General features: G+C 36.6%; 1 protein-coding gene across 2 annotated transcripts in view; it reads right to left on the bottom strand.

Moving 5' to 3' along the window:
• Positions 1-25,410, bottom strand: part of Mbnl3 (muscleblind like splicing regulator 3) — a 58,640-nt gene that overhangs the window by 15,950 nt on the left and 17,280 nt on the right. For both annotated transcript variants that reach the window (XM_010614303.3, XM_010614304.3), the window contains exons 2-3: positions 13,060-13,224; positions 557-745 (exon numbers count right to left, since the gene is read on the bottom strand). In XM_010614303.3, the coding sequence (XP_010612605.1) occupies positions 557-745; positions 13,060-13,224 (354 nt within the window). The remainder of the gene's footprint in view (positions 1-556; positions 746-13,059; positions 13,225-25,410) is intronic.

The following is a 25,410-nucleotide window of genomic DNA, read 5'->3' on the forward strand; positions in this document are numbered from 1 at the left end:
TTTTTTTTTTTTTTTTTTTTTTTTGTACCTAGGATTGAACTCAGGTCTATTGTGCTTGTGAAGTAGGCACTGGAACCACTGAGCTGAATCTCCGGCCCATAGTACCTCATTCTTAAAGCAGAGAAAGAGGCTTAGACACTATGAGATTGAAGTCTGCATTCATATAACTTTATAGTCTGTAATTTTCAGAGTTAGATTTGATTTTTTTCTCCAGCTTACTACTCTAGCAAGTAGAGTCTCACTAACAAAGTAATCCTATTTTGTAGTCTTGGAACCAGTGTACACGGAACATCCCCACCCAGATTTAATGTCACGTGGTCTGTGGCTGGGTACACTTATAAAGCATTGTTGGATCTTTTATGCAACTAAATTGATGCTTTATAACAAGGTACAACTGCAGTAGTAAAATGTTTAAAATATGTTTTCTAAGATTATACTCCATAAGCTAAATAACTGGGGTATACTTATTTAAAACATTTAATACACTGCATTCTAGAAATGTTACTTTATGCATAATGTTTAATATCCATTTCACAAATATCTATCTAACAAATACCTCCAGTTTATCTGACCGCATCAGCTTTGGACCAGGAACTCCTGTCAGTGGGACAGGTGGATTACCAGAAATCAGAACAGGTGTATTTTGTACAAATTCAGCTGGAACCAGGCTCATCCCAGTATGAGATACATATGGACTGAAAGCCACGGTAGGATTAGCTGTAAGTGGTGGAGTCACAGGAATAGACTGCATGATTAAAAGAAGAGAGGGAAAAAAAGATGTTAGAGGTAAACAGATTCTTATTACACAAGAAGGCATTCTTTCAGAAATACCAGAATTTCCTGAGCTGTATCAAAACTGTTTCTTCAGATTGACTTAATCACCACATAGAAGTTGTTTATAAACCAACAAATCTCTTCAAGTACTATTTATTGGCTGATAAAGAAAATGATATGATTTCAACAGTCATGAAGTTGCCAGATTAAATCTGAGTGCTCCAAATGGATTTTCTCTAATACTTCCTTTTTTAAAACCTAAAAACTATACCACCAGTGACAGCATATATATAATCTCCCATCTCCTCATACAGGCATGGCCTTTGCAGGTGGACTTCAGGTACTCCTGAAGACCTCCTTCCTTCCACACTTTCCCCCATCTGTCTGCTTAATTCAAAGACTGACTGTCCTACAATAGGCCCCACCTGTACTATTACCAAACACTGGCCTTGCTTCTTTTTGTGGTCTACCAACATTTATGGAAGACAGCCAGGAGATGAAAAAGAAAAGCAGACCTTAAAAAAAAGTATGTGCTTAAACAATTTCTTGCCATGTGCCTAAAATATGATTGGAGTAGATGTTGTATTTTGTTGTGTTTTTTTTTAAACTAGAGGCCCTGTTTCACAAATGAATAGGGCTTGCCTAGTTTGTCTTGATCTAGTGGGTCAGATGATGCAGTTCAAGAACAGGCCCAAAAAGTGCTACAAGAATCCCTATTAGGCACGAAGAGATAAGATAGCAAGGATAATATGGAACATAAACTAGAACATAACTTGCAAAGAAAAGCTGTAGAAATGCATAGTGATTACTGGTTTTCATATCTTTAAAAGTCTTGGATTCAGAGTTGTATATACACCGTGCCTTTATTATCTGTAACTGCATAAGTGACCTCTTTATTGTACTGCTTTTCAGTTTCTTCTACGCATATCTTTCTTTCTCGGTGTGGTTATAATTTCTTTGATAGCTTCCTTATCTGCTTATAGTAGCCAATACCTAGTGAATGACTGGCTGACAGATATACTCAGTAAGTTTTAAAAATAAAATTTAACAGTTTAATGAACACATCTGATTAAATGCTGTATATTTCCAATAGTGATTAAATACAGTAGCTGTTATGTAATCAGAACTGTCTCATTGTGTATTACTAATCACATGTGTTCTTTCTTGTTTTCTAATTCTTCAGCTACAAAGTAATCGTGAATCTATTGCATTGCCAAGCTGTGCCCACACTTGCTAAAATCACATTAATAGGAACAGTTCTGAATACAAAGAATAGAAAGCTGTGGAATCTGGAGGGGGCAATAGATTCTCTCTGCCACATGGTCCACACTTACTTGAAGCTTAACCAGCACTGCATTTGTCAGGAAGCTCCTGTTATAAGCTACATTTTGTTTAGATGGAAGCACTCTCCCATTAACACATTATCTTGGGTGAATTTATCAAATTAGCTGATTGGCACATTAAGAAGCCTTAAAAAAATTGTCTCCAAAGAACAGGTAGGAGTCACCAGGTTGAGCTAAGAATACATGGTGGCCTAGAGCTTAGGAGGAAAAGGGCAACTCCTACTGCCAGGAAAGAAGAGGTAGTGTTTGTGTGTGTGTGTGTGTGTGTGTGTGTGTGTGTGTGTGTGCATGTGTTTGTTAAGGTTCCTGGATAAATAGCTTAGGGCTGACTCTGTCCAACGAGATCTTGTGATATAAAGGGCTCTAAGGATCCGTTAAACTTCTCATTAAATGAGATGTGAAGCTCCAGCAATTAGCTAACATGACATTATTTTATTTAACGAGAAAAAAACATCTCTTGGAAACAACCACCCAGGCACGCTTTGGCAACAAGGCAGACCACATTAATTCAATGATTCATGATCATGTCTAAATCAGCAAGAATCTGGGAGGGCAAGAACTCCTTAAACCACACAATAGTTTTTGTTTTCTTTTGGGGTTTTGTGGTAACTTTCTCAGTGAAGCGGCCACTCCATTCTCTTGGGTACTTTTTGCTTTTGCCATTACAAAACAGACAAAATACCATTATTGCAACCATTAACTACTGAATTGTAACAAAGACTAGGAAATGAGTGGATTTTCCAGATTAAACTGCTATTAAACAGCTATCAATTACCAACAAACTAATATTAATTTAATTAATGCTCAATTTATTTTTAGGCCAAAAGTATACATACGAAATGCTTTTTAAAATAGTATTCTGAATTCATTCTGTAATTTTTTCTTCTTTGCAGGCCTCACTCACCAGAAAAATTCTCCTGATTCACTTCTGCTTTCCTTGGAATATATTTTAACCTACTTAGGTGTGTTATGAGCTCTAAGCATATACAAAAGAAGTCGCAAATAATCAGTCTATACACAAAATATAAGAAGCTCGCTGAAAATGTTTAGATCCTTTAAAGATTTCATCACAAACTCTATTGTGCTATCTTTAGATTTCAAAATTAGTAGCATAGCTTTTCTGACTCTTTCCTCCTTGGGTATAAATTTCATTTTATACTACGTTTATTGAGAAGCAGCAAGTTCTTCCATTCACAGCCCTGCGGTAGAGGCAGGAACTCCTGAGCTGCTCGTTTATTTTCAAATAGGCATTTCTGTTTTCTCACCACCACCTCTGCCCTAGGGTTACTACTCCATTTCATGAATTTGAGCATTGCAGGGCTTAGCTTTGATTAACAGCTATGGGTTAAGTTGAGCAGCCTGCAAGCTCACACATTCAGTTTTAATACGCGACTTAATTCCGCTTCTACCTATATATCACAGGCCTTAATGTTAGCTGAGCTAACATAAACCTAAATGTAGGCTAATCCTTATTCTTAAAGAAAAAATTGGCGGGGGGACTTAGGATTGAACATAGGGCTTTGTGCATGCTAATCAAAGGCTCCACTGCTGAGGTACACCTCTCAGCCCTAAGAGAAAAAGGTTCTTATAGTACATTGAATCTGATGTGTCTTTATAGGCTAATATAGTCTGGACACTTAAATATGTTTCAGATATTTAAATCTGAGTCTAATTTATTTACTAAATATTTGAAAATGTGAGAAGACTATTCCTCCTAAAACCAGAGGTAAAACAAAATGGTGGAGACAACAGATTTTATGAACATGCCCCCCTACACACACACAGTGTCTCTATGAGTATTACCTCCTGTGACAGGAATTGTCCTGTGTTCCCAGGGACTAGCACAGTGTCTAGGAATCAGCAAGTATTCAGGAAATGCCTCCTGAAAATTAATGAAATAGTCGCCTCCAGTAGCTCCCAATTTTTTAAGTCTGAGACTTCTCTGAGAGTCAGATAAAAGCTGCAGTCCTATCTACTGAAAAACCCATGTATGCACAAAACATTGTGTGCTGACTTCAGGGTTAAGGGCTCCATGACACTCATCTGTGGATCACGGTTACAGACTATGTATTGATTACGAAGCTAACAGAATAAGGATCCAAAAACCAGGCACCTCTTTTCAAATCCATCCTGGCCTATGTTTTTTTTGTGTGGCGGCAACCTTGCTTTACAGTTTTAAATGGTTGAAGAATATTCCAAGAATTATAAAATTTAATAACACATGGAAATTATATGAAATTCCTTCCATATCTGCACTGTGCTCTTTAGTAGACCTCTATTGCCAGAAATTGTGGCGATTTATTTTCTTTCTTGAATCAGGACCTATATAATATCCTCAACTTTGCCCCTTGTCCCACACAGCCTAAAATATTTACACTCTAGCCATTTACAGAAAAGTTCACTGTGCTAGCGGATTCAAAAAATTAAAAATATTTTGATTTACACAGTAAAGCACTAATTAGACACAAATCTGCTGATGTGAGTTTAATATTTTTGGTAAGATTCCACAAATTAAAGAAGCCTGGCTTTATGAACTAATACTGAACTATTCACTGAAGTGTTCTTTTAGGGATCTTAACTGTTTATACATCACTGGGCAATGAGTAACACTGAGGAGGTAATAGTTGGAATTCTACAAAAATTTAGGAGCAAATCATATATTGGTCTTAAAGGATTCTGAAGCATCTTGGAATAATAATCAATAAAATTCCTTGCCTCTTTATTCATTCCTCCATTTCTGGATACCTTGACTGATTTAGTATCCTGACTATTGTGAATAGTGCTGCGACAAACATGGGAGTGCAGGTATCTTGTTATAATGACTTGAATATAGTCTACAACGATTTCTGATGCATATCAAAAGCAGTAGAAGCATCCCAAGGTTTCCAACACATAGAAATGATAAAGCTTTGAGACAGAAATGCCAACTATCCTGATTTGATCTTTACACATTCTACACATGTATCAAATTATTGTACTGTACCTCATAAACGTGTACAAATATTATATGTAAATTTAAAAATTAGAAAAGACAAAAGTCAAAACTATGCTTTAAATAAATGTCTACATGCATATTATGGATGCTAACGTTTTACTTAAACCAGGTTGTTGAATGAACTAGTATAATGAAATTAAACTTTTTCATTATTATGCTAAATCAATCATGGTCTCACCAACAAAGTAGATCTATTTGTACTTACCTCAATAAAATCCAGGATCAGTTAACAATTATTTATGAATACTAAACATGTTAATTCACTTAAATGGCATTTTGAAAAACAGATTCATGATTCTGTATATAAAAATGTCACTTGTTTTAAAATTTTATTTAAAAAATTTTAGCATTGACACATAATTGTATATATATTTATGGTTACAATTATGTGCCACCTGTATAGAAAATACACCTTTGTAATACAAGAATATATTACATAATGGTGTATTATTTGTAAATGTTATATATTATGTAATATTTATGTGATACATGCATGTATTATTTAATAATCAAACCAGAGAAATTAGATAGCATTAATCTTAATGATCGTTTCTTTGTGGTGAGAGCATGTGAAATCCAATTTTCTAGCTATTTTGAAATATACATTATTTCATCATTGGCTATGGTCACCCTACAATGTGATGGAACTTCAACAATTATTTATCCTATCTAATCATAAATTCGCACCCAACCCATGACTAAGCTCTGTCCTCATTCCCTATCTCTTGTTCCCTCCACAGTCGCTAGTAACCATGGTTCCATTCCTCACACCCATTGGAACAGCTTTCTCAGACTCCATATACAAGTGAGATCAGTGGTAAGATATGTAACTTCTTATCACAAATTGCTTGGCTCCAGGGGACATGGGGATTTTTTTTTCTTTTTATTGAGTTTATTGGTACATTCTAGGTATACAGTACAGTTACATTCATTACTGGGATCTTGTAAAGGGATTATTAATATGACTAGTGTCTACTGCGTAGTTCAAGAGAAAAGACTGCGTAAAGAAAGATTCAAATGAATATGAACAAATCATTAAAGCCCATTAAGGCAAAGTAGGAATGTTAGGGGGATAACTTTAAGATGCCCAGGTGATGGGGCAACCACAGGTTTTTGCACAACATCTCCTGGAAGCCCCCTCATGACAAAGTACTAGACCACATCTACCTATTTGAGAAGGGTTGGTATTAGAAAAAAAATTCTTCATAGATAAGACTGTCAAGTGTTGGCTTTGTTTACTGCTGTTATGTTTATTCTCCATCAGAGAAAATGATTTGCACACATTCATCCAAACTTCCAAATTCCCAATCACAGCAAGCAATTTTGAGGTAGCTGGTTGGTAGCTTAGGCTATGACCATGAATACTGCAGCTCATGCACCCACATGGTCTCCTTAATACCAGGTTGTAGCCTGAACTAAGCAGCTCCAGAGGAGAACATGGAATGGGCCAAGAGGAGACTACATTTCATTCATCCCATGGGCATGCATAGGGGAAGATGAAGGGAGAATATCGAGATTTGGTACCATGCATAGAAACAGGCACTATAAAACATGTTATCTGTAGTTTGGGTACAAAAGTGTAGCATTTTCATTTACCTTTTGAAACAAACACTTTTCACACTGCCTATTAACAGAGCTGGGGAAAGGCAGCCAACCTACTGCTAGTAGATTTAGTTTACTTTAATGTAAAACAACTTTAAGCTGTGTGACATACACAGGCACAGGAAAGTACCTGAATGAGTACTCTGCTTTGCACTAGTAACATTAAGGAGTGAATCCAGGATCTGTAGGGGCTGCAGATTAGGCCCCTGTGTGGGAGAGGGGAGCTCTTAGGACAAAGAACATAAGAATATGTTTTGTGAATTTTACAAACACCTCTTAAAGCCATTTCTAGGGCTCCTCTCAGAGACTTGGAAGACCACACATATAAGAAACCCTGCATTTTCACAATCCTCAAGGTAAGTCCACTTCAGGGAACAATGCTTGTTGAGTGAATAAATAATATAAGCTTTAGTTGCTATGCAAAAGTAAAGTCTTATCTTTTACAACATCTAATAAAATCCAGATGAAATTTGGGGCTCACAGCATAGTAGCCCGCCGGACACTTTTGTGATGTATTTGGTCAGCTTCACTCAATGCTGAACTTCACATGAGGATGACAATTAGGAATGCATTAACCTTATAATTATATGCCTGTATCAGAACACTGTGCAAAAATCACTTTACAGAATAAAGTCACCATATGGATTCAAATCTGTAAAAACCCATTATTTTTCATTCCACGAGCAGCTAAACTGAAAAGCTTGCTGCAGAACCACCACTAAAACACTATTATTTCTGTACTGACTATAAGACCAGTAAGCTGGGACAGGGGATGTACGTATTCACTGTAGCCATCAGTCCTAACTTCTGTGTCCCTACTGGTCTTGCCTGCATACTTTTTCAGCCCACTAGAAACAGACAAAATCATTAGAATAGTATGTGGAGCTTCACAACTGGACACTGGCATCAGGAATGTGCTGACTTTTTGATAAAAGCTTAAGAAAAAACCAGGTACATGCTGGCTAGGATGAAGTCATTTTGCTTCTAACCAATATAAATACATCTTCCTTCTGAGTCAAGTTGCAGAGATCCAGCTGGTCTTGCTGCTGCCCTGTGCCACACTTCTTTCATTAAATTCCCCATGTGCAATCCTGGATCTGCCCACCTCTTTCTTAAGTTTCAGAGCAGCCGGGGGTGGGGTGGGGGTTCTCATACACAGGGATCAGGTGGTTCCTGCATTTCCCTTTCCCTTAAAAATTACAAAATATATGACCCACATTTTCCATGTAACTTGTAAAAGAAGGACCATGACAATAACTATTTTCTCTATCATAAAAATATCAGTTGATGCAATTTCTGTGAGCTAAAAAATTGTAACTCTAATATAAAAATGCAGGGTCAGGGATTTAGCTCAGAGGTGCGAACGCCTGCCTTGCAAGTGCAAGGACCGGAGTTCGATCCCTGGTACCAAAAAGAAAAAAAAAAAAAAAGCAAAATATTTTGCTTTTTTTGTTGAAGAAAATGAGGAAATTGTAATCTTGGTTTCAAATGATACCTCACTTAATTACTTATTTTCAAAAATTAAAATAAGGCAAAAGAAAAACATGAAAAAATGGAAATAAACTTTTTATAAATTGGGAAGGGAGGAGGCGGTGAAGGGAGAGTAGAGTTATGGGGAAAAAATGAGAACCAAGACCTGTCATGTAAAGGTACAAGATCGCAATGATGAATGTAACTGTACTGTATACCTAAAATGTACCAATAAACTCAGTGAGAGAAAAAAATTTTCTAGTTTTATTTCTTTTCTCTTAAAATTATTCTGGTCCAAATTTTCACAAATATACAACTTTCTAGCTTTTATTTAGGTAAACATTAAAATGCTGTACTCTAAAATAATGATGTTTACTAGTACATAACTAATTACATAGTATAATCCCTCCTATCTATGGGAACTTCCTGTTTTTTTCTTGTGGTTCTGAGCTGTTACATCACTTTCATTGCCTACTATACTAATGTGAGCTACATGTATAATCCTATTTCTTAGAAATATGTTTGGTAAATAGAATAAGAAAAGTGATGTACAGAGAAGTAGGCCAGTGTCCAGACATATATCAAATGATGAGAAAAAGTAAAACCATGGGGTGAAAACTTTCTTTGTTTATAGTCTTTATGGTTTGGACTCCATGAACTTGCCCAAGGAATGAAAGCCTTGAAAAATAAATAGCCAAACCAGAGGGCTTGGCACACCACAGGACAACTTCAGATGTGCCGAGCCAACACCTTCTGTATAATCATCAGGTGAATATAATTTACTGGGTCAAATTCACCTATATCTCCGGATCTGTGCCCATATGAACCACCACATTCAAAGAGAGAAACCAAAGAAATTTCCCAGACATGGACAGGTCTAGAGAGGCAGACTGTCTAAATAAAAACATTTAATGGAGTTATAACAATATATATACACTTTATAATATGAAGTCATACCCAGAAGTTAAACTCCTTTTCCCCCAACTAAAATTCCTAGTTGCAAAAGTGAAAATTGTTAGTAGTTCTTGAGAGTAATTGTGTGTCTACTTTTCCTAACATTCCTCTATAATATTCATGCTTGCCTCCAACTGTTCAAAGGGGGGTTCTTGAACACACATATACATACATATGTAGCTATCAGCAATAGTCTCTGAAAAATACTGTGAAGTCGCTTCCTTTGTTTCACTTGCTAAATTTCCTTAATAAGGCCAACAAGAAGCTTTCAGAGGTAGAATTTTATACTAGCAAATGTCAAAACAGACCTGTTAAATACAGTGAATAAACTTGCTACAGCAAGCATTCTACCAAAATTTACTAGGTGACTAGGTGTGGCTTTTATTCATTGTTCAGTCACACTGAACAGAATTTGTTCTCTAGCTACCATTTAGGTTGACATTCCTTTTATCTAGAGGCTTATAATAAGCAAACCATATTCAATTTTGCGAAGGCAGATGTGCTCTTCTGGTATCCTAGAAACAGACCAAAGTATGCTATCTGGAAAGACCTGAAGTTCAAGCCAGTGATACAAATGGGTCTTAATGTGCAAGCATAGAAATACAAGGACTAGAAATATTTTAAACAAAAGCTTGATGATACTAAGAACAAGTATCCGATTATTGCTGAGTGCAATGATGAAAAGATATACTGTACTGTAGTTGTTTATAGGAGAGTGAGTACCAGGGAAGATAAATAAAACTATACATTCTTCTTTGATTCCATTTTTTTCTATAATAATATCAATATCAGGACCCATAATAGATTTCTTCCAGATCAGACTGATAAATGCCACTTAAAATGATAAATGTAACTGTATTGTTTGCTTTAAATGAACCAATAATCTTAATGGAAAAAAACTGCTCACACTAGCTCAATTAAAACACACCTATGAAGCAGGTTTCTGGGTCACAGAGGGGAAGCACATCAAGAACTCAGGGTTAGATTTCTATATGAATACTTGCAGAAATTAATCTTTTATCAGTTTATGACATCACAACAGCTATTGTTAAATAATCTACGAGACAGAGAGGCAATTTCTAATTGCTCCCTGGAGTGTTCTAAGTAATGCCATGTATCTTGTGACATGCCATAAAACAAAGCGTACTCCTGTGAGTCCTATCAGTCATTTTCCACAATCTGAAATTACCCTCACTGTAGAAAAGAAAAGGAAAGTCATTCTGTTAAAGCATTTAGAATTGAATAAGAAAGCACAAGCCAAGAGGCTAGAAAACTCAATGAATTTCTTATTGGATTCTAAAAAAGCCACTCCCAGTGTGATCCAGCAGGATCAGTAACACACACAGGACTATGACTTGGCCTGGAGAGACTCTAGCAGAACCTGAACAGAAAGTAGATTCTTGACTTTCTTCTTCACTTCTACTTTAGTAGTATAACAAAAATATTCTTAAAACAAACAATATTTTGTTACTTATGTGCATTAACTCTATCATATAATTTCTGTGCAGCTCAAGACAATTCCTCTTCTTTCAGTGGGGCCCAGGCAAGCCAGGTATGCCCAACTCACAGGCCGTAGTTAGACATGCCTGCTCACTCTCTGACTCACCGAGACAGGGCATTTGGGTGGTGCCCTGAAGTTGGCACTTGAACTTTGAAAAGATTTATGCTCTAGCATGATAGGGTAGCCTCCGCTCAGGTATTTGACAATAAAGCCATGCTCCTATTCCTTCCTCTGTTTGAAACTGAGCCATCTAATGAGAGGCTGAGAGTAGTAATGGTGAATTAAATGCTCTTTTGTTATAGTCACCATTGGATAACATCCCTTTACCCCCTAACAACCACCCTTCTGTTCTGTGTCCCTGTGAGTTCAACTTAATATTCTACATATATTTAAGATCATTCAGTATTTTTCTCTATTTGTTCTATTTCACTTATAGCAGAAAGTTCTCCAGGTTAATCCATATTATCTCATTTTATAACGTATACATACCTCACATTATCACACTGTACACCTTAAATATATATACTTTATTTGTCAACTATACCTTAAGAAAGTGTGGGAAAAGTAAAAGCTCTCTCGGTTTATTTTCCATGTGCTTACATTTTCTGGACATAAACATGTCCACTTCTCGGTGGTTTTGTTCCTATTATTCTCAGTATCTAGAAGTCTTTTCTTCCATATTCCTTTACAAATAGGGAGAAGCTGTGATCTTCCAGCATGTGAAACTCAAGGAATTCAACGAGGAATGTGACCATATAAAAAGTATTACTGAATATATATTAGATACGTATATTATATATATATATATATTATATATGTATATTACTGAAGGTCAAAGGGGCTCTCTGACAAGCCCACTGGTGACATCAAACTAATTTAGCAATGTAATTAATCAGTACTGAGTTCCAAGGCAAATATTTTTGGAAAACTAAAAACAACAAAGGACATGAAATCTATTTATTTTAAGTAAATCTGTCTAAATATTCTGGAAAAAGAGCATCATGGTACAAAACTTTAGTGACTTATCACTGCTCCCACCAGCTGTTGTGTTTATGTTTGCAGAGAATAGGTTATTTGACTCTTGTGTTTCCATTGCATCTAAATGCCATATAAAACTTTTAGCTTTCATTGAGTTTATTACCTAGTCATTGATGAAATGGCAACAGGTGAAGTTAGTATAGCTCTTTCAAATCTATCTTGTTAATAGTTTAAATGAAGAACGCTAGCTGGAATTAGAATGCCAAATTTGAGACCTGAAAAATGGTGGCAGAAAAGGGACAGTTTTCAATTCTGCGATGTGTCAGTCCAGAATGTAACTTTACATTTTAAAGTACCAGGACAAGATGAATTCTCAATGGACAGTATCAATAGCTACAACTTAATCACTTTTCAAATGATCCATTTAAACTCACAGATATACAAGAATACTAGACACTTGTCTAGAATGATACCATAACTTCATGAATTTCTGCAAACAGAAACTCTGCTGCTAGATTATGGTGCAACCCCCATCAAATACCCAGCCAGTGTTCTTCAATAATGTTAAGGTCATGGGAAGTAGGAAACTGAGAAATAGTCACAGACCAAAGTGAGGGGAGAAAATTCAAATAAACCTACTGTGGCACCCTGGATTTGGCACTGAACAGAAAGGGCATACTAACAGAAAACCTTCTGAAGTCTGAGTAAACTCAAGTTAATAGTAATATGTGAATGTCAGTTTCTCGGTTCTGATAAATCACGGTAATAGAATCTGTAGACAGTAAGGGAGGTCTGTGGGTATAGATCCTTGGTAGACCATCTCCCTAGCACAAGGAAGGCCCTGAATTTGATCCCCAGCATGGCAAAAACAAACAAAAAGCAGTGGGGGAAACGGAGTGAGGGGTAATATGGGAACTCTACAGCTTTTGGAATATTTCTAATAAAACTTATTTTAAAATAAAAAGTTTAGTACAAAGCAACAACAAACCTATCCTATAACAGAGAATTCTGTTGAAGTTAATGTCCTGAAATCCAAAGACTTCCAATAAGAGCCAAACCTTCTCCTCATCTTAAAGTGCTCTTGCTCCTTTATTAATATTCTTCCAGAAACTGAACTCATGAATAAATGTAACCAGGGTTTCAGTCCAACCAGCTGATTGCTGCCTTCACTAGCACAGCTCTGAAGGGTCAATTAACACATGAACTGTGTCCTAAATCCTGTAGTAACTAGCTTCCCCAAGGCTTTGCAAGGTTATTCCAATGTAGATAAATATGCTTTTAATTAAAAACCCAGGTCTCGGTGTATAGCCCAATGGGGTGCATTTGCCTAGCATGTGGGAGGCCCTGGGTTTGGTCCCCAGCAGTGCAAAAGCAAAACATAACAAAATACCCCCCCACCCCTGAACACACTGGCAATTTTCAAAGACATGGCTGTCACTTACAAGGGATGACATCTGAGCGTTCTGGAGCATGAGCTGCATCTGCTGAGCGAACATGACTGCTGCAGTTTTCTGTTGAATCAGATTGTTACGTCCATTAATCTCCAGCTGAGTCTTTAAGTGTGGAGGAGGGTGAAGGTACTTGCAGTTCTCTCGAGTACACCGACCCTAATAGCAAAAAATAAGCCAAATTTTCATTTAGCGTTTCTAAAGAGCAGAGATGAGTAAGAATACAAGAGCTTACTCATTAGGCTCTTATCATGGGCCTGTCATCTAACTGTCACAAGCCCTTTAAATGAATTAGTTCATTTAAGCTCCATAACAACCCTGTAAAATTGATACTCTTATAACCTTCATGCAAGTGAGAAAACGGAGACTAAAAGAGGCTAAGTGACTTGCCTAAGGACATTCAGCTAAAAAGTGACAAGACTAGGAGTAAATTAGAGCCATTTGGTCTTTTTCCTGACCTCATCTTTACTATTCTGCACTACTTTCACATGCACCAAATTTACATTCATAACAGAAAATATTAGGACTAGTATATCATAAAATTTAAATAAAAATTACAAAATTGAATAAATCAATGTGAGCTGTAAATCCATGCATGCTTAAATTAAGTAAGACCCAGATTTCGCCAAATGTACAATTAACCTCTTACTGGACCAATTATTTAAATATAGGATGACCAAAAATTTCATTTTTCATTAATTTTTATTGGATAATATAACAGGAAATATAAAAATGACAATTTTATCAAGTCTATTGACTGGTTTAAATGATACTTGCCCGAGCAACCCTTGGGATAGTCAGAGTGATAGTCAGAGCAAACGGTTAAGTCATTAATCAAGAGCATTCAGGGAAGGTATTTAATAACCATGCACACATAAATACATAAATGTTGCCAGGTGTGGTGGGGCATGCCTGTAATCCCAGAACTGCAGAGGCTGAGGCAGGAGGATCACCATGAATTCAAAGCCAGCACTAATCCAAAGCCAGCCTGAACTACATAGTGAGATCCTATTTCAACATTAAAACAAAAATATATATAGATTTGTTGATTTCCATTAATTGGGGTGATCTAGGCCCCAAAGCTTTTCCCCCAACCTATAGAATGTGAGAAATCCTGAGATCCACTGACATTTGCTAACCAATAATGAATTCCTATGTCCGGCAGCCAAGTTGTTTTTCCGAATCCAGAGGCAATGGCCTTTAGTTATTTAGATACTTGAGACCAAGTACAGGATCCTCATAACTCTGAATGTTTTCATAATGATTTAAGCACGTTCAAAATGATAGGATAACATAAATTCAGTGGAATCAAACATATCCTTGGTATCACCTAAATGCTAACATGGTTTATTATAAGGTAGCAAATAATGTCACTGGACTAGTTCTTACTATAAAATCATATCATCTCATATTGTGTTCAAATCATAAGCACCACAAACAGCAGATAATGATGATGTCATTGAGATTAGGTCTACCACAATTCCTAAATGGTTTCTGCAACCATGTTTTCATATTTAGTTATCCGGCTATGAAAGCATTCCTATAATTTCACTGAAAACCCAAATGCACAGCAACTGCTGTCTTTTATTTGGGGGGGGTCATTAATTTAAAAATGTTTAAAAAATTCATGACATAATTGTACATATACATGGACTACAGTGACATTTTCATGCATGGATACAATGTGCAATGATCAGATTAGGGTAATTGGTCTATCACCTTAAACATTCATCATTTAGCTACATTGAAATATACAGTTAATTGTTGTCAATCATAGCCACCCTACTGTGCTGTAGAATGTTTGAAGTTTTATGTCCTATTCAACTGCACCCTCTGTACCTGTTTAAACATATTCAATCATTCAGACCAGGAGATTCTATTGTTTTACTTCCCTTGATAAGAACCTGAGTATAGCCTAAAATTTAGTTTGGAAATTAAAAGATACACTGTCATTTTTCTCTTTTCTCTCCCATCCATTCATTTATTTATTTACTCATTCATGCATTCATTTTTGTGGTACTGCGGATTGAATTCAGTTGTAGCTCAATGGGTTGCTTTACCACTGAGCTACAAGCCCAGTCCCTTTTATTTTATTTAAGACAGCATCTCATGAAATTGCCCAGGTAAGATTTATGCTTGCAATCCTTCTGCTTCATTTTCCCAAAGTGCTGGGATTGCTGGTAACATCACAATTGGCTTCAATTGATTAATTAAATTAAAAATGATTTACAAAACTGAACATTTCAATGTACCTTTATGTCTTTGTAATTCCTTGAAAAGGAAGAATTTATAGGTAGCAAGAATTGAGAATGGTATTAACTTAAACCTCTTGAATTCATATAAGTAACCTAGTTGTAATTCCAGCTCATTTAAAGAAATCTGCATGTGCAAAAAAAAAAAAAATCACAAAAGTGGGAGTCTTTTCCCCATGAATGTACACCTACCAAAAACATAAGCTTTATTTCACATTTTTCATATCATGTAGAATGACTGTTACAGGGATTTCAGTGCCTAGATCCTCCACCCTCCACCCACATAACAGGTTATCTGGCTCAAAATTCACTTGTCCAGAGGTGTGGCACACAGTGACTTCTACCATCAGGCATACTACTTTATACTTCTAACTTTGGGCTTCCTCCTCCTCATCCCACACAATAACATTAAAGATTTCCACAAGGCTCAAGTTTAAATCCTTTGCTCTCTTCTCTCATCTCTTTACCTTGGAGAAGTGAGGCTGTTTCAAATTCATCCGCCCTGTAATTGTTCAGATGTTAAATCTCTATCTCTACTCTGATCTCTCTTCTGAATTTCAGTCCTTTTCATGACCATTTGCAGCTGCAGAGGGAGATCTTGCCCACTTAAAAGGTCTAAATACCTACTGCTGACCTTCCTTCTCCTCTGCCTAGCTTTCATCGTGCTACATATTCACACTCCGGGCCATTATGCCAATTCCTATGTTTTGGGGCAGTTATACAGCAGCAGTGAGAAAAGAAATTAGTCAGCTGTTGAGTAGGACTGCAAAGCCACCCAGGTAGCTTTGTTTAAACAATTGGTGCACACAACCACAGAAGGCAAACAAAAAAATCCAACAAAAACAACAAACTAAAAATTCCCCTATAAAAGGATTGTTTCATATTCAAGAATTCCAAACAACAGATTAGCTTTAAAAATAAAGAAAAATAATAATTGGTATTTCACTGTTTGTAATAATTTAGAGAGTTTTAATGTCAATTACATTAACGCAATCAGAAAAAGAGAAGAGAGGGAGCAAGCATACCGTATCTGGCAGTTTTTTTTAAAACTGTCCCATAGGAAAAAAATGAACACAACTTTTTGCTTTCTTGTTACTGTCCCTTAAATGTAGCAGCTATTCTTAAGCATTTTCTTGGGAAACTAATGAGATTTTTTTACAAAGCAAAATCAGTACACAGAAACAGAAAAAAATTGCACTTTACAAATTACATCAAGTTGAGCTATAAAACTAAAGTATGGAATATGAGGTAGCATGAGATTTCAAGAAACTTATTCATCTTAGTTATGAGATTTTACTTGATTTATAAATCATTTTCTTTTGAATCACAGAATCCACAATTTAATTCTATAACAATGCAAATGCATAGCGAAGCTACCTTACCAGAAACTGCTGCTTACATTAAACAAAGCATACAATATAAAAAATCTGCATTTTCTATCAGTACGATAGATGAGGAGACCCAGTAATTTAATATGTATGTTATCTATGGAATACAAGAGAAGAACACTAAGAACATGGTGCTTTTTGAAAATAACTTTAGAATACAATAATGTATTTATATGCACAACACTTGGTGATAACAAACCTCCACTAGGTAGCACGTGCATTCCTCAAGAGACCCAAATTTAGTTATAGGCCAAGATACTTTAACTGACATTTCAGGGGGACCAAAATTTGGTTCAGACATTTGCTAAGACTTGCTTTTTTCATCTTTTCAGGAGATAAAGACCTTAAAGCGTGGCTGGATGGGGAAGGGACTCGCCCAGCAGAGCAGGTAATCACCTGAGATTCTTGTCCTTTTGAAAACCAGGGACTGCAAGTACAAAGATTCCAATGCTTTCCCTAGGCCAGCTAAGTAACACAAGGGGAAGAGGAGATGATACTCTATCACACTAAATCTGTAACACACCACAAACTGTCCTAGACCTGAAAAAAAAATTCTTCATACTACCCTAGCAAGGGAATGGTGCCCTAAGCCCTCCTTTTTTCAATCTCATCATAGGGTCATATTTTCCACATACTAGTACAAAGTATTAGAACTATGTCATGAAGGACTCTACATATGTCATACCTATGACATCTGCCATCATTTGGCTGAGCAGGCTATGTCCCCCAAACTGCACCATGTATCCAAGATTTGTAAATCATGTAAATACTCTCCCCGAACCTTCCATATACACAAAATTAAAATATTTAAAAGACTGTAGAAAAGGCTCATTTATGCTAGCTTCGGAGTCCCTCTTTCACAGTTTCTTTATAGTCTTAAAAAATAATGTCATTCTCATTCGGTTTTTTACTGTGTTAAGTTAAAAAAAATAGCAAGTGATTCAATAGGAAAGTAGTCCTCCACTGAAATAAGTGATCCTACACTTATGAATCTTCCAGTTCCCTTTTCCCATTTACTGCCTTTGAAAATGCAGCCAAAAAGCAGCAGGGGAAGGAAATGGCCAATGACATTTTGGAACTACATCTGCATCAAAAAGTTGATAACAGACAAAGGAAAAAGTTGCAGAGCATTTATAAAACCTCCCAAATTCAATCTATTGCCTTTTTCCTACTTTCAAGCTTTTCACAAATGAACACAAAGCCTTTGACTAAGAGAAAAAAGTAGCATTGTAGTGATTCAAATCCCACCTATGTCTTGAGAATTACGAGAGTCAGATTCTGTCAGATAACACAACTTCCCATGCACTTGGTGGTAGAAAAACCTGTGAAAAGTACTTTTTATGTTCATGAGAAAGCTCTACCATCCATCAAAATAAGAAAAGGACTGTAGGAAGCTGAAAACTACTCTTTGTCAGTCACAGTATCTTAACAAAAACAGCTGCTTGCAGAATGGCTTGCTTCTTCAAATACATTTGGAGTTATAGGGCAAAAAAACCCAAAATACCCTCTCTCAAGTACAATTATAATTGGATTACCCTTTCAAATACACAATCTCACCGATCTTCCAGACTACATAGTTGTATTGCTAACACACCACACAGATGGTTTGTTTTATGAAGAAAAATACTGTGATTTCATTTTAATGATCATGTATTAAATGAAAAATCCTGTTGATGATGTTGCCCTACCATAATATGCGTTCATAGACATGGCTTCTCAAAAGAAGTAACACTGATTTTAGAATTGCAAATCATAGACATTATGGGTGGTTGGTTCTTGCAGCCATCACAGACCTGTTAAAAGTAGGAAAACCCTGAAAAGAGTGAAAAAGGCATCAACATCAATATATATTGAATATTAATTAGCTAGATATCCATATACCATGGTGAATTTCCCTCTTTCTTTGGTGAAATTGTCTTTATAAAATTGGGTAGAATCTGCATCATTTTATCATGCACAAAGTATCTTAAAATTCCGTATACAAATTTTATTTTTTTAACAAACCATTTCCTGAATATGTTGAAGGCAAAATTAATGAAGCTGAACACAGACCACCATGGTGGGGGCCCAGCCAAGTGCTCCCACCATTGCAGTCAGCACTGCAACCCCCTTCCTCACTCTGTTGGAATCCTGTTTCCTTTGAACAACCCATATGCACATATATGGAGGCAAGGGTTTTAGTGCCAAACAGCTACCCTTAGAATAGGCAAGAAGCTGGGAGGAGAGAATTCTCTTGCCTATCTGCCTCCAGAGAGTGCTCCATTTGTGACCTTCAAAAGAGGAAGGGAAGATTAGGCTCAATAATCACACTGTTGTTCTGAAACAGCCCACTAAGATAATTTGATTCCCACAATTGAAACATTTTAGGGCTGAACCGGATTTTAAGGAACAGCTTGTTCACCTATATCTGACAGAGAAAAAAAAAAAGAAGGCCAAAGGTATGAAATGGCTTGTCCTAATCCTCAAGCAGTGATGGCCATCTTCCCAGCCTCTCACTATCCAGTATGGTCTCTGTTCAAATAACTTCCTCAGTAAAATTTCCCTAAAGCCATACCCTCAGGGCCCCTTCTGTCTCCCTCATACCTCTAACTGCTCCTCTACTCAGTTTCACCACAGCACCTAACAATGAATATATCAGTAAATTGCTGGCGTGTCCATCTTCCCAATTAACTTTGAGTCCATCTAAACGTAGAACTCGATCTTCTGCAGGGATACGTCTGTGCCTGGTGCACAGCAGCCACACCACACAAGTTTGCTGAACTTTGAGAGAATACTTGTATAAGGCATAACACCCAGAAGCCTAACTACTTCTGTTGCTACTTCCTTTCATAAACTCTTCTCCCTCCAGGAAGAGAACAATAGTCAACTTAGGACTGAGACTATTCCTAGTTGTTTCTTCCAAATGAACCATTATCTTATTCAGGTCTAGTAAATAGCAAATTTGGAACTTATTTATTCAGGTAGTTTTTCTTGTTGTTCTTCTTTTCCTTTTTTTTTCCCTCTGACTATAAGCTCTAAGGAATATGTGACCATCATGTCTGAAAAATCCTGGCAATCTACTGTTAGTCAACCAGAAGTGACACAGATCCATGAGTCACACCCTAGTCTAAATCTAGGGGGTCTCTGGCCATAAGAATTCCCAGGATGTGGGGTCCCACTGGCTGAATTAAAAACCAGCAGCAGATCCATATCTAATGAGCACCTGGATCAGCCCAAGGGGAGCCCTGCATTTACAGGGTCAGTTTACAATGAAGTGCTTCTCCAACTGCCCCACCTCCACCCAGAATTTCTCAGAACAAGCTGGAGGTCAAATTCCCTGAAGCTACTTAGACAAAGGTGGAACACAGGGCTTTAGGAAAATCACAGCAGGTGGAGCCTTCTCGTGGATCTCTACTGCACACACGGACTTACAAGAAAAATGTTCCGCCCACGTTCAGCTTCAGCCACGTTAAACATTTATTTTCAAATAAGCTCGAGCTTGAAATTTTTCCCTGAAAAATTTTGAGGAGCAAATGACATTAAAAATCCCAGTTCCTGATCACTGAGAAAGAGATCCTGCTTCATCAATAGCTTCAATCTTCTTCCAGCACCCCCTCCACCCCCATAACTACACTTTTTGCCCCTGCTCTAATCAAGTGCCTTCCGTGGCTACAGAAAATTATTAACTGATTGTTTCATCAATAAGCAGCTTATCAAGAAAGCATCAATTTTGTTTACAAAACAGCACCACCCTCAGAGTCAAATTCAAACCCCAAACACAATGGGACACATTGTTTTTAAGTTGCCTAAAGTCAGAAGACATTCCCGATAGTAAGTATTCATAGAAGCTGTCTGTCTCTACAGCAGCTGATGTCAGCTAACATAAAATGTCATTAAACACAGGAAAAGGAGAGAAAAATAATGGTATTCATTTTGTTACTGCAAGAAATAAAACATACATAAAAGTCATACGGTCAAAAAGCCACTTATTACACAGCCTTCCATAGGAAACAACCTAAAGGCGTGTCTCTCTCTGGCCTGCAAGTCAAATTTCCTGCCCTCATGGCTCTCTAGATTCCTCGGGACACTCCTTCCAGCATCTACCACAGCAATTTATACGACAGGGCACAAAGGACACCAGCTGCTTGTACCCTTTCTTTCCAGCCAGGGCTTCTGCTTAGAATCCTATCTAGAGATGTCAGATTTATCAAATAAAAATACAAGACTCCCAATTAAACTTAAATCTCACATAAACAATCAATTTTTTTTCAAGTGTAAGTATTTAGAATATTTTATCTGGCAACCCTCTTCTTAGCTGTTCTGCCCTGGTGAGTTAAGCTAAATCAAGCCAAATCCTCCAAACCCAATTCACCCCCTTTACTTTAAGGTCCTTAGCAACTCCCTTCACACATGCAGCCTAGGATCAGTAGAAGGCACTCTAAGCACCAGCTTACCTGAGGAGCTGCAGGCAACTGAAGGAAGTGGACTGTTGGAGAAGGCAATTTTATTTTATAGCTCCTCCCCCAAAAGCTCCTAACCAATCACAAACTTCATCACTCACTCCACCTTCCCAGCCACAGTGGCAAAACTGGACTAAAAGATGTCCAAAAGATCTCTTTCGTCTGCTGGAGCTCCCCCTTTAGGTTAGAATGAGGATGGACATGGTGTGTGAACCAGACCTCCAATTTTTTTTTTTCTTTCCCCCCAGATGCTGAATTCCCAGGCCCTCCTGTATGCTAGGCAAGTACTCCACCACGGAGCTACATCCCTAGCCTGACACCAAAATTATATATGTTTTTGAGCATATAGAATATTACATAAGGAGGAGGCTTTTATGTTTTTTAAGGTTTTTATTTGTGTTAGAGGAGGAGTTCAGAGGGTCGGTTAACTTTTTCAGCCCTGTATGAAGATTATGTACTCACATTCAAGGAAAAGTCATCCTAGAAAGCCCAGGAAAAGGACGACTTAGCATGTTTCTATACTCACATATAATGATCTATGCATCTACATATTCAAAACATGCAGCTGAAAGCCATCATGTGCATAGATGTCTTTTTCAGTCAACCCTCGATTACTCATATTAAAAGAGAGGGAGAAGAAATTGAGGGGCATGACTAATTCTAGGGAATCAAATTATATATATGGAAAAATATCACTCATAATGGCCCCACATTACTGAATATACATATCACAGAAGTGTCAATGATGAACATTTAGGCATCAATGACTAGACACAGTCCTGAATTTATTTTTTATTGAGAAATACACAGACTCTTTCATGAAATTATCAAGGATTCATAATTAGTAAGGTCAGAAAGAAAGAAAGTGTACTAAGCTGGGAACGTTTCTACGTGTACAGACATATTACAGACATATTAACTATAAAACTAGAAAGATTCTTCAAGACCTTCTAATCCAGCATTTGTCAGAGGGTGTTCCAGAGGATTCTCAAAAACCAGCAGTTCTGGTCAAATGTTTAGAAGTCACATACTGTATTCCTCTCTTAGAGATGGGCAACACAGGAGAGCACAACACAGGTCTCACACATCCTCCAGTAAAGAAACCTGCTTATTTTTCTTAAGCCAGCATATCCCAATACTGTTAAACAAACTAACATTGTTCATCAAAGTTCTGTTAACATCTCCCCAAAGATCTATCTTCCTCATGCTATAGGTAAAGAAACTGAAGCTCAGACCACACTGCGCATGGCATTTTATAGATCAAGTTCATTTTTCTTCAAACTTGCATTTCCGTTTCTCTCTGAAATTGAAACATTGAAATGAACTCCAAAGAACTAGATAAGCCATTGAAATATTTTTTTGCTAATGAAGCCGATAGTCTTCCATACAATTGCTACAAAAAAGCATCCCACAAACATGATCTCAACACCTTTCAGAAGCTGTAAGTTTTATCAGGTATTTCTCAAGGGCAGTTGTGGCTTTCTTCATTGTTTTGAGGGCTTCACTCGGGAAAATTCTGAAGTGAGAACCTCAAGCCTTCTCCATCTAACTGGCTTATCTACAATATTACTTTGCCTTGAGACAAAGCCAGTTGCTTTAGGTTTTCCACGACTTAAGAGTCTCAAATGAGTTTGTTTGTTTGTTTGTTTGTTTTTTTGGTACCGGGGATCGAATGCTTTCATGGCAGGCGGCGGAACCACTGAGCTAAATTCCTGGCCCTCAAATGAGTTTTAACTGTACTAAAACTTACGAAGTAGGAAGGTATTTGGCAATTCTTTAAATTCCTAGGGGCTTTAGCTAGCCTCTGAATTTTAATTTTGGGAATTCCACTTGACAAAGTTAAATTTCCTGTCCCAAAGTAAAAAGAAAGTTTCAAACAAGAATTTTATTGAGATAAATATCTTATAAATTTGAAAGAATATAAGGTGGAAAAGGCTCTGATTATTCAGAATTAAACAATCTATCTTTGCAGCACGTGATGCGATACTAAGAATAAGTTAAATAATGATATCTCTATAGCTAGCCCTTATAACCCTTCACCAAAATATTACATAAAGGGCAGGCACACTTATTGATTTTCCACTGAATTTTGAAATCAGAGAAACAAAGATGAAAATCTGTCCATTATCTTAAATATGAATCTTCTTTCAGATAGGAAATTTAAAAGGATGACATCAAAACAGCTGTTTACAGTGTATTGCTAAATTCGTAAGTGTAATATCATGTTTCAAATCCCACATAAAGCCAAATCTATTCACTTTAAGCATTTCCCTCATACTCCCACCCTACTATCTAATAGCAAAAAATGTATTTTCCAAACAAAAAGTTTTCCTAGGTGACAATGACTGCCATTGAAATACTTTGACGTATGTACTAAGGCTAACTTTTGTTATTATTAGTATTATTACATATTTTTACGTTTAGCACCAAAAAGAAGAGCTTTACTGAAATCTTTGTGTTAACTTTTTATTTAAACTGTAGGCAGTTTAGAGTATCACATATATACCTAAAGAAAAGTCTAACCTCCATGAATATTGAGTAGTTAAACAGATTGGCATTTTTTTTTGCCAAAGTGATTCTTCTAAACCCCATCTGAAAATTAGACCAACTCACTGTCTGTTTTTGTTCTGCAGATGTGAAAACAAGCAATTTATCAATAAAAATTCTTTTCTTTCTTTTGAGAAAAAGGATCTATTCTGCTTAGCGTGAACATCTATTAAATATCAAGTGTCATCCAACACATATCTCAGAGATGTGAATGGAACTGACAAAGACATAAATGAAACTGCAGCAATTCCTTTCTTTAAAATGTTTTAAAATGATCCTTTCTCAACCTAATTTACTAAATACAGCACATTTGTTGAGGAAACTGTTCCAAGGCCTCAAAGAACTAAACAATGCCATCTACAAACAGTATTAACTAGAAATGTAGTTATTTTAAATAAAATGATTAAGGAGGGTTTTTAGTTTTAAAATAAATCAAAGCCTCAACCATAAATGTCTCCTACTTTTACAGAGAAGTTGAAATATGACCACTACCAAAAGAGGCCTATCTTCAAATCTAAAACAAGATAAAATACAACAAATCAAAGAATAGTTAGTTAATTAGCCTTGAAATCAATCAACTATACTCAGTAAGGCAGCCAGAATAAGACTTACAGGGAAACCTAGAACACTTATAAGGATGTAGAGTTCCATTAAAATGTATATCCTTTATAATGAGCATAAAATGACTACTAGGGTCATTTGGGGCCTTTTAACGAGTGGAATCCTCTGTTTGGTGAGGAAAATTTAAAAAAAAATCTGCTCTAGTTCCATAGTATCTACCCTCAAAATCAGGATAAAAATATGAAGGGGACCAAGAGATGGAGGGGAGGCAAGAGGGTTGAAAGGAGAAGGGGAAAAGAACGAAGATGTGTCATGTACAGGCACCGACTCTCAACAATGATCATAAGCATTTTTTACTGCAAACATTTAATAATAAGAATTAGAATTTTAAAACATAAAACAAGTCTATTTATGTCTCTTAGCAATAGTAAATCAAAATCCACAGTGAAAAATGTTTGATAAAATAGATTCAACAGTAAAATATGCAATATAAAACACCACTGCACCAACCTTTTATACTTTTTTTCTACTAAAAATCATGGGGCATTTATGTGGTGTTACATTGTTTCATGCTTTTCCTTGACTATATATTCTAGATTCTAGCATATGAACTACTCTGGATCACTTAAGACTCTCATGGAGAATAACTATATGTAGTCTTAGATTACATCACTTAGTCTGGGTCAAATTTTGAAACACAGTTAAGAGACCAGGCCGAGATCATTGTAAAATTATATTTTCCATTAATATCATGAAAGTAATCATGATAACAAAACTGGTTGGTGGAATTTATTGAAAACTCTGACGTGGTTTGCTTTTTTTTCATGCCAGGTCCAAATGAACGTTAAATGCTGATTTCATTTCATATTTACTGTGTGTCAAGCACTGGTGAAAGTACTGTATTTGCCTTTATCTCATTTACTCTTCACAGTTGAGGGAACTGAGAAAAGGGGACGAGTACGCCCAAGGAGACAGAACTAAAAAGTAGCAGAACTGGGATTTGAACCTAGGTGCTCAGCATCCAGCATTTATATTCTCAAGGGCAGGACAGTTTATGGTTTTGTAATGCTTTGCCTGAGATAAATTGAGAAACTGGTTCAAATATTTCTATTATCCAAGCCACCAGTTTCCCTGGAGAGTATACAAATGTTGTACATC

The sequence above is a fragment of the Fukomys damarensis genome, unplaced genomic scaffold (genome assembly GCF_012274545.1).
Source record: "Fukomys damarensis isolate Sample0158 unplaced genomic scaffold, DMR_v1.0_HiC HiC_scaffold_39, whole genome shotgun sequence".
Lineage (NCBI taxonomy): Eukaryota > Metazoa > Chordata > Mammalia > Rodentia > Bathyergidae > Fukomys > Fukomys damarensis.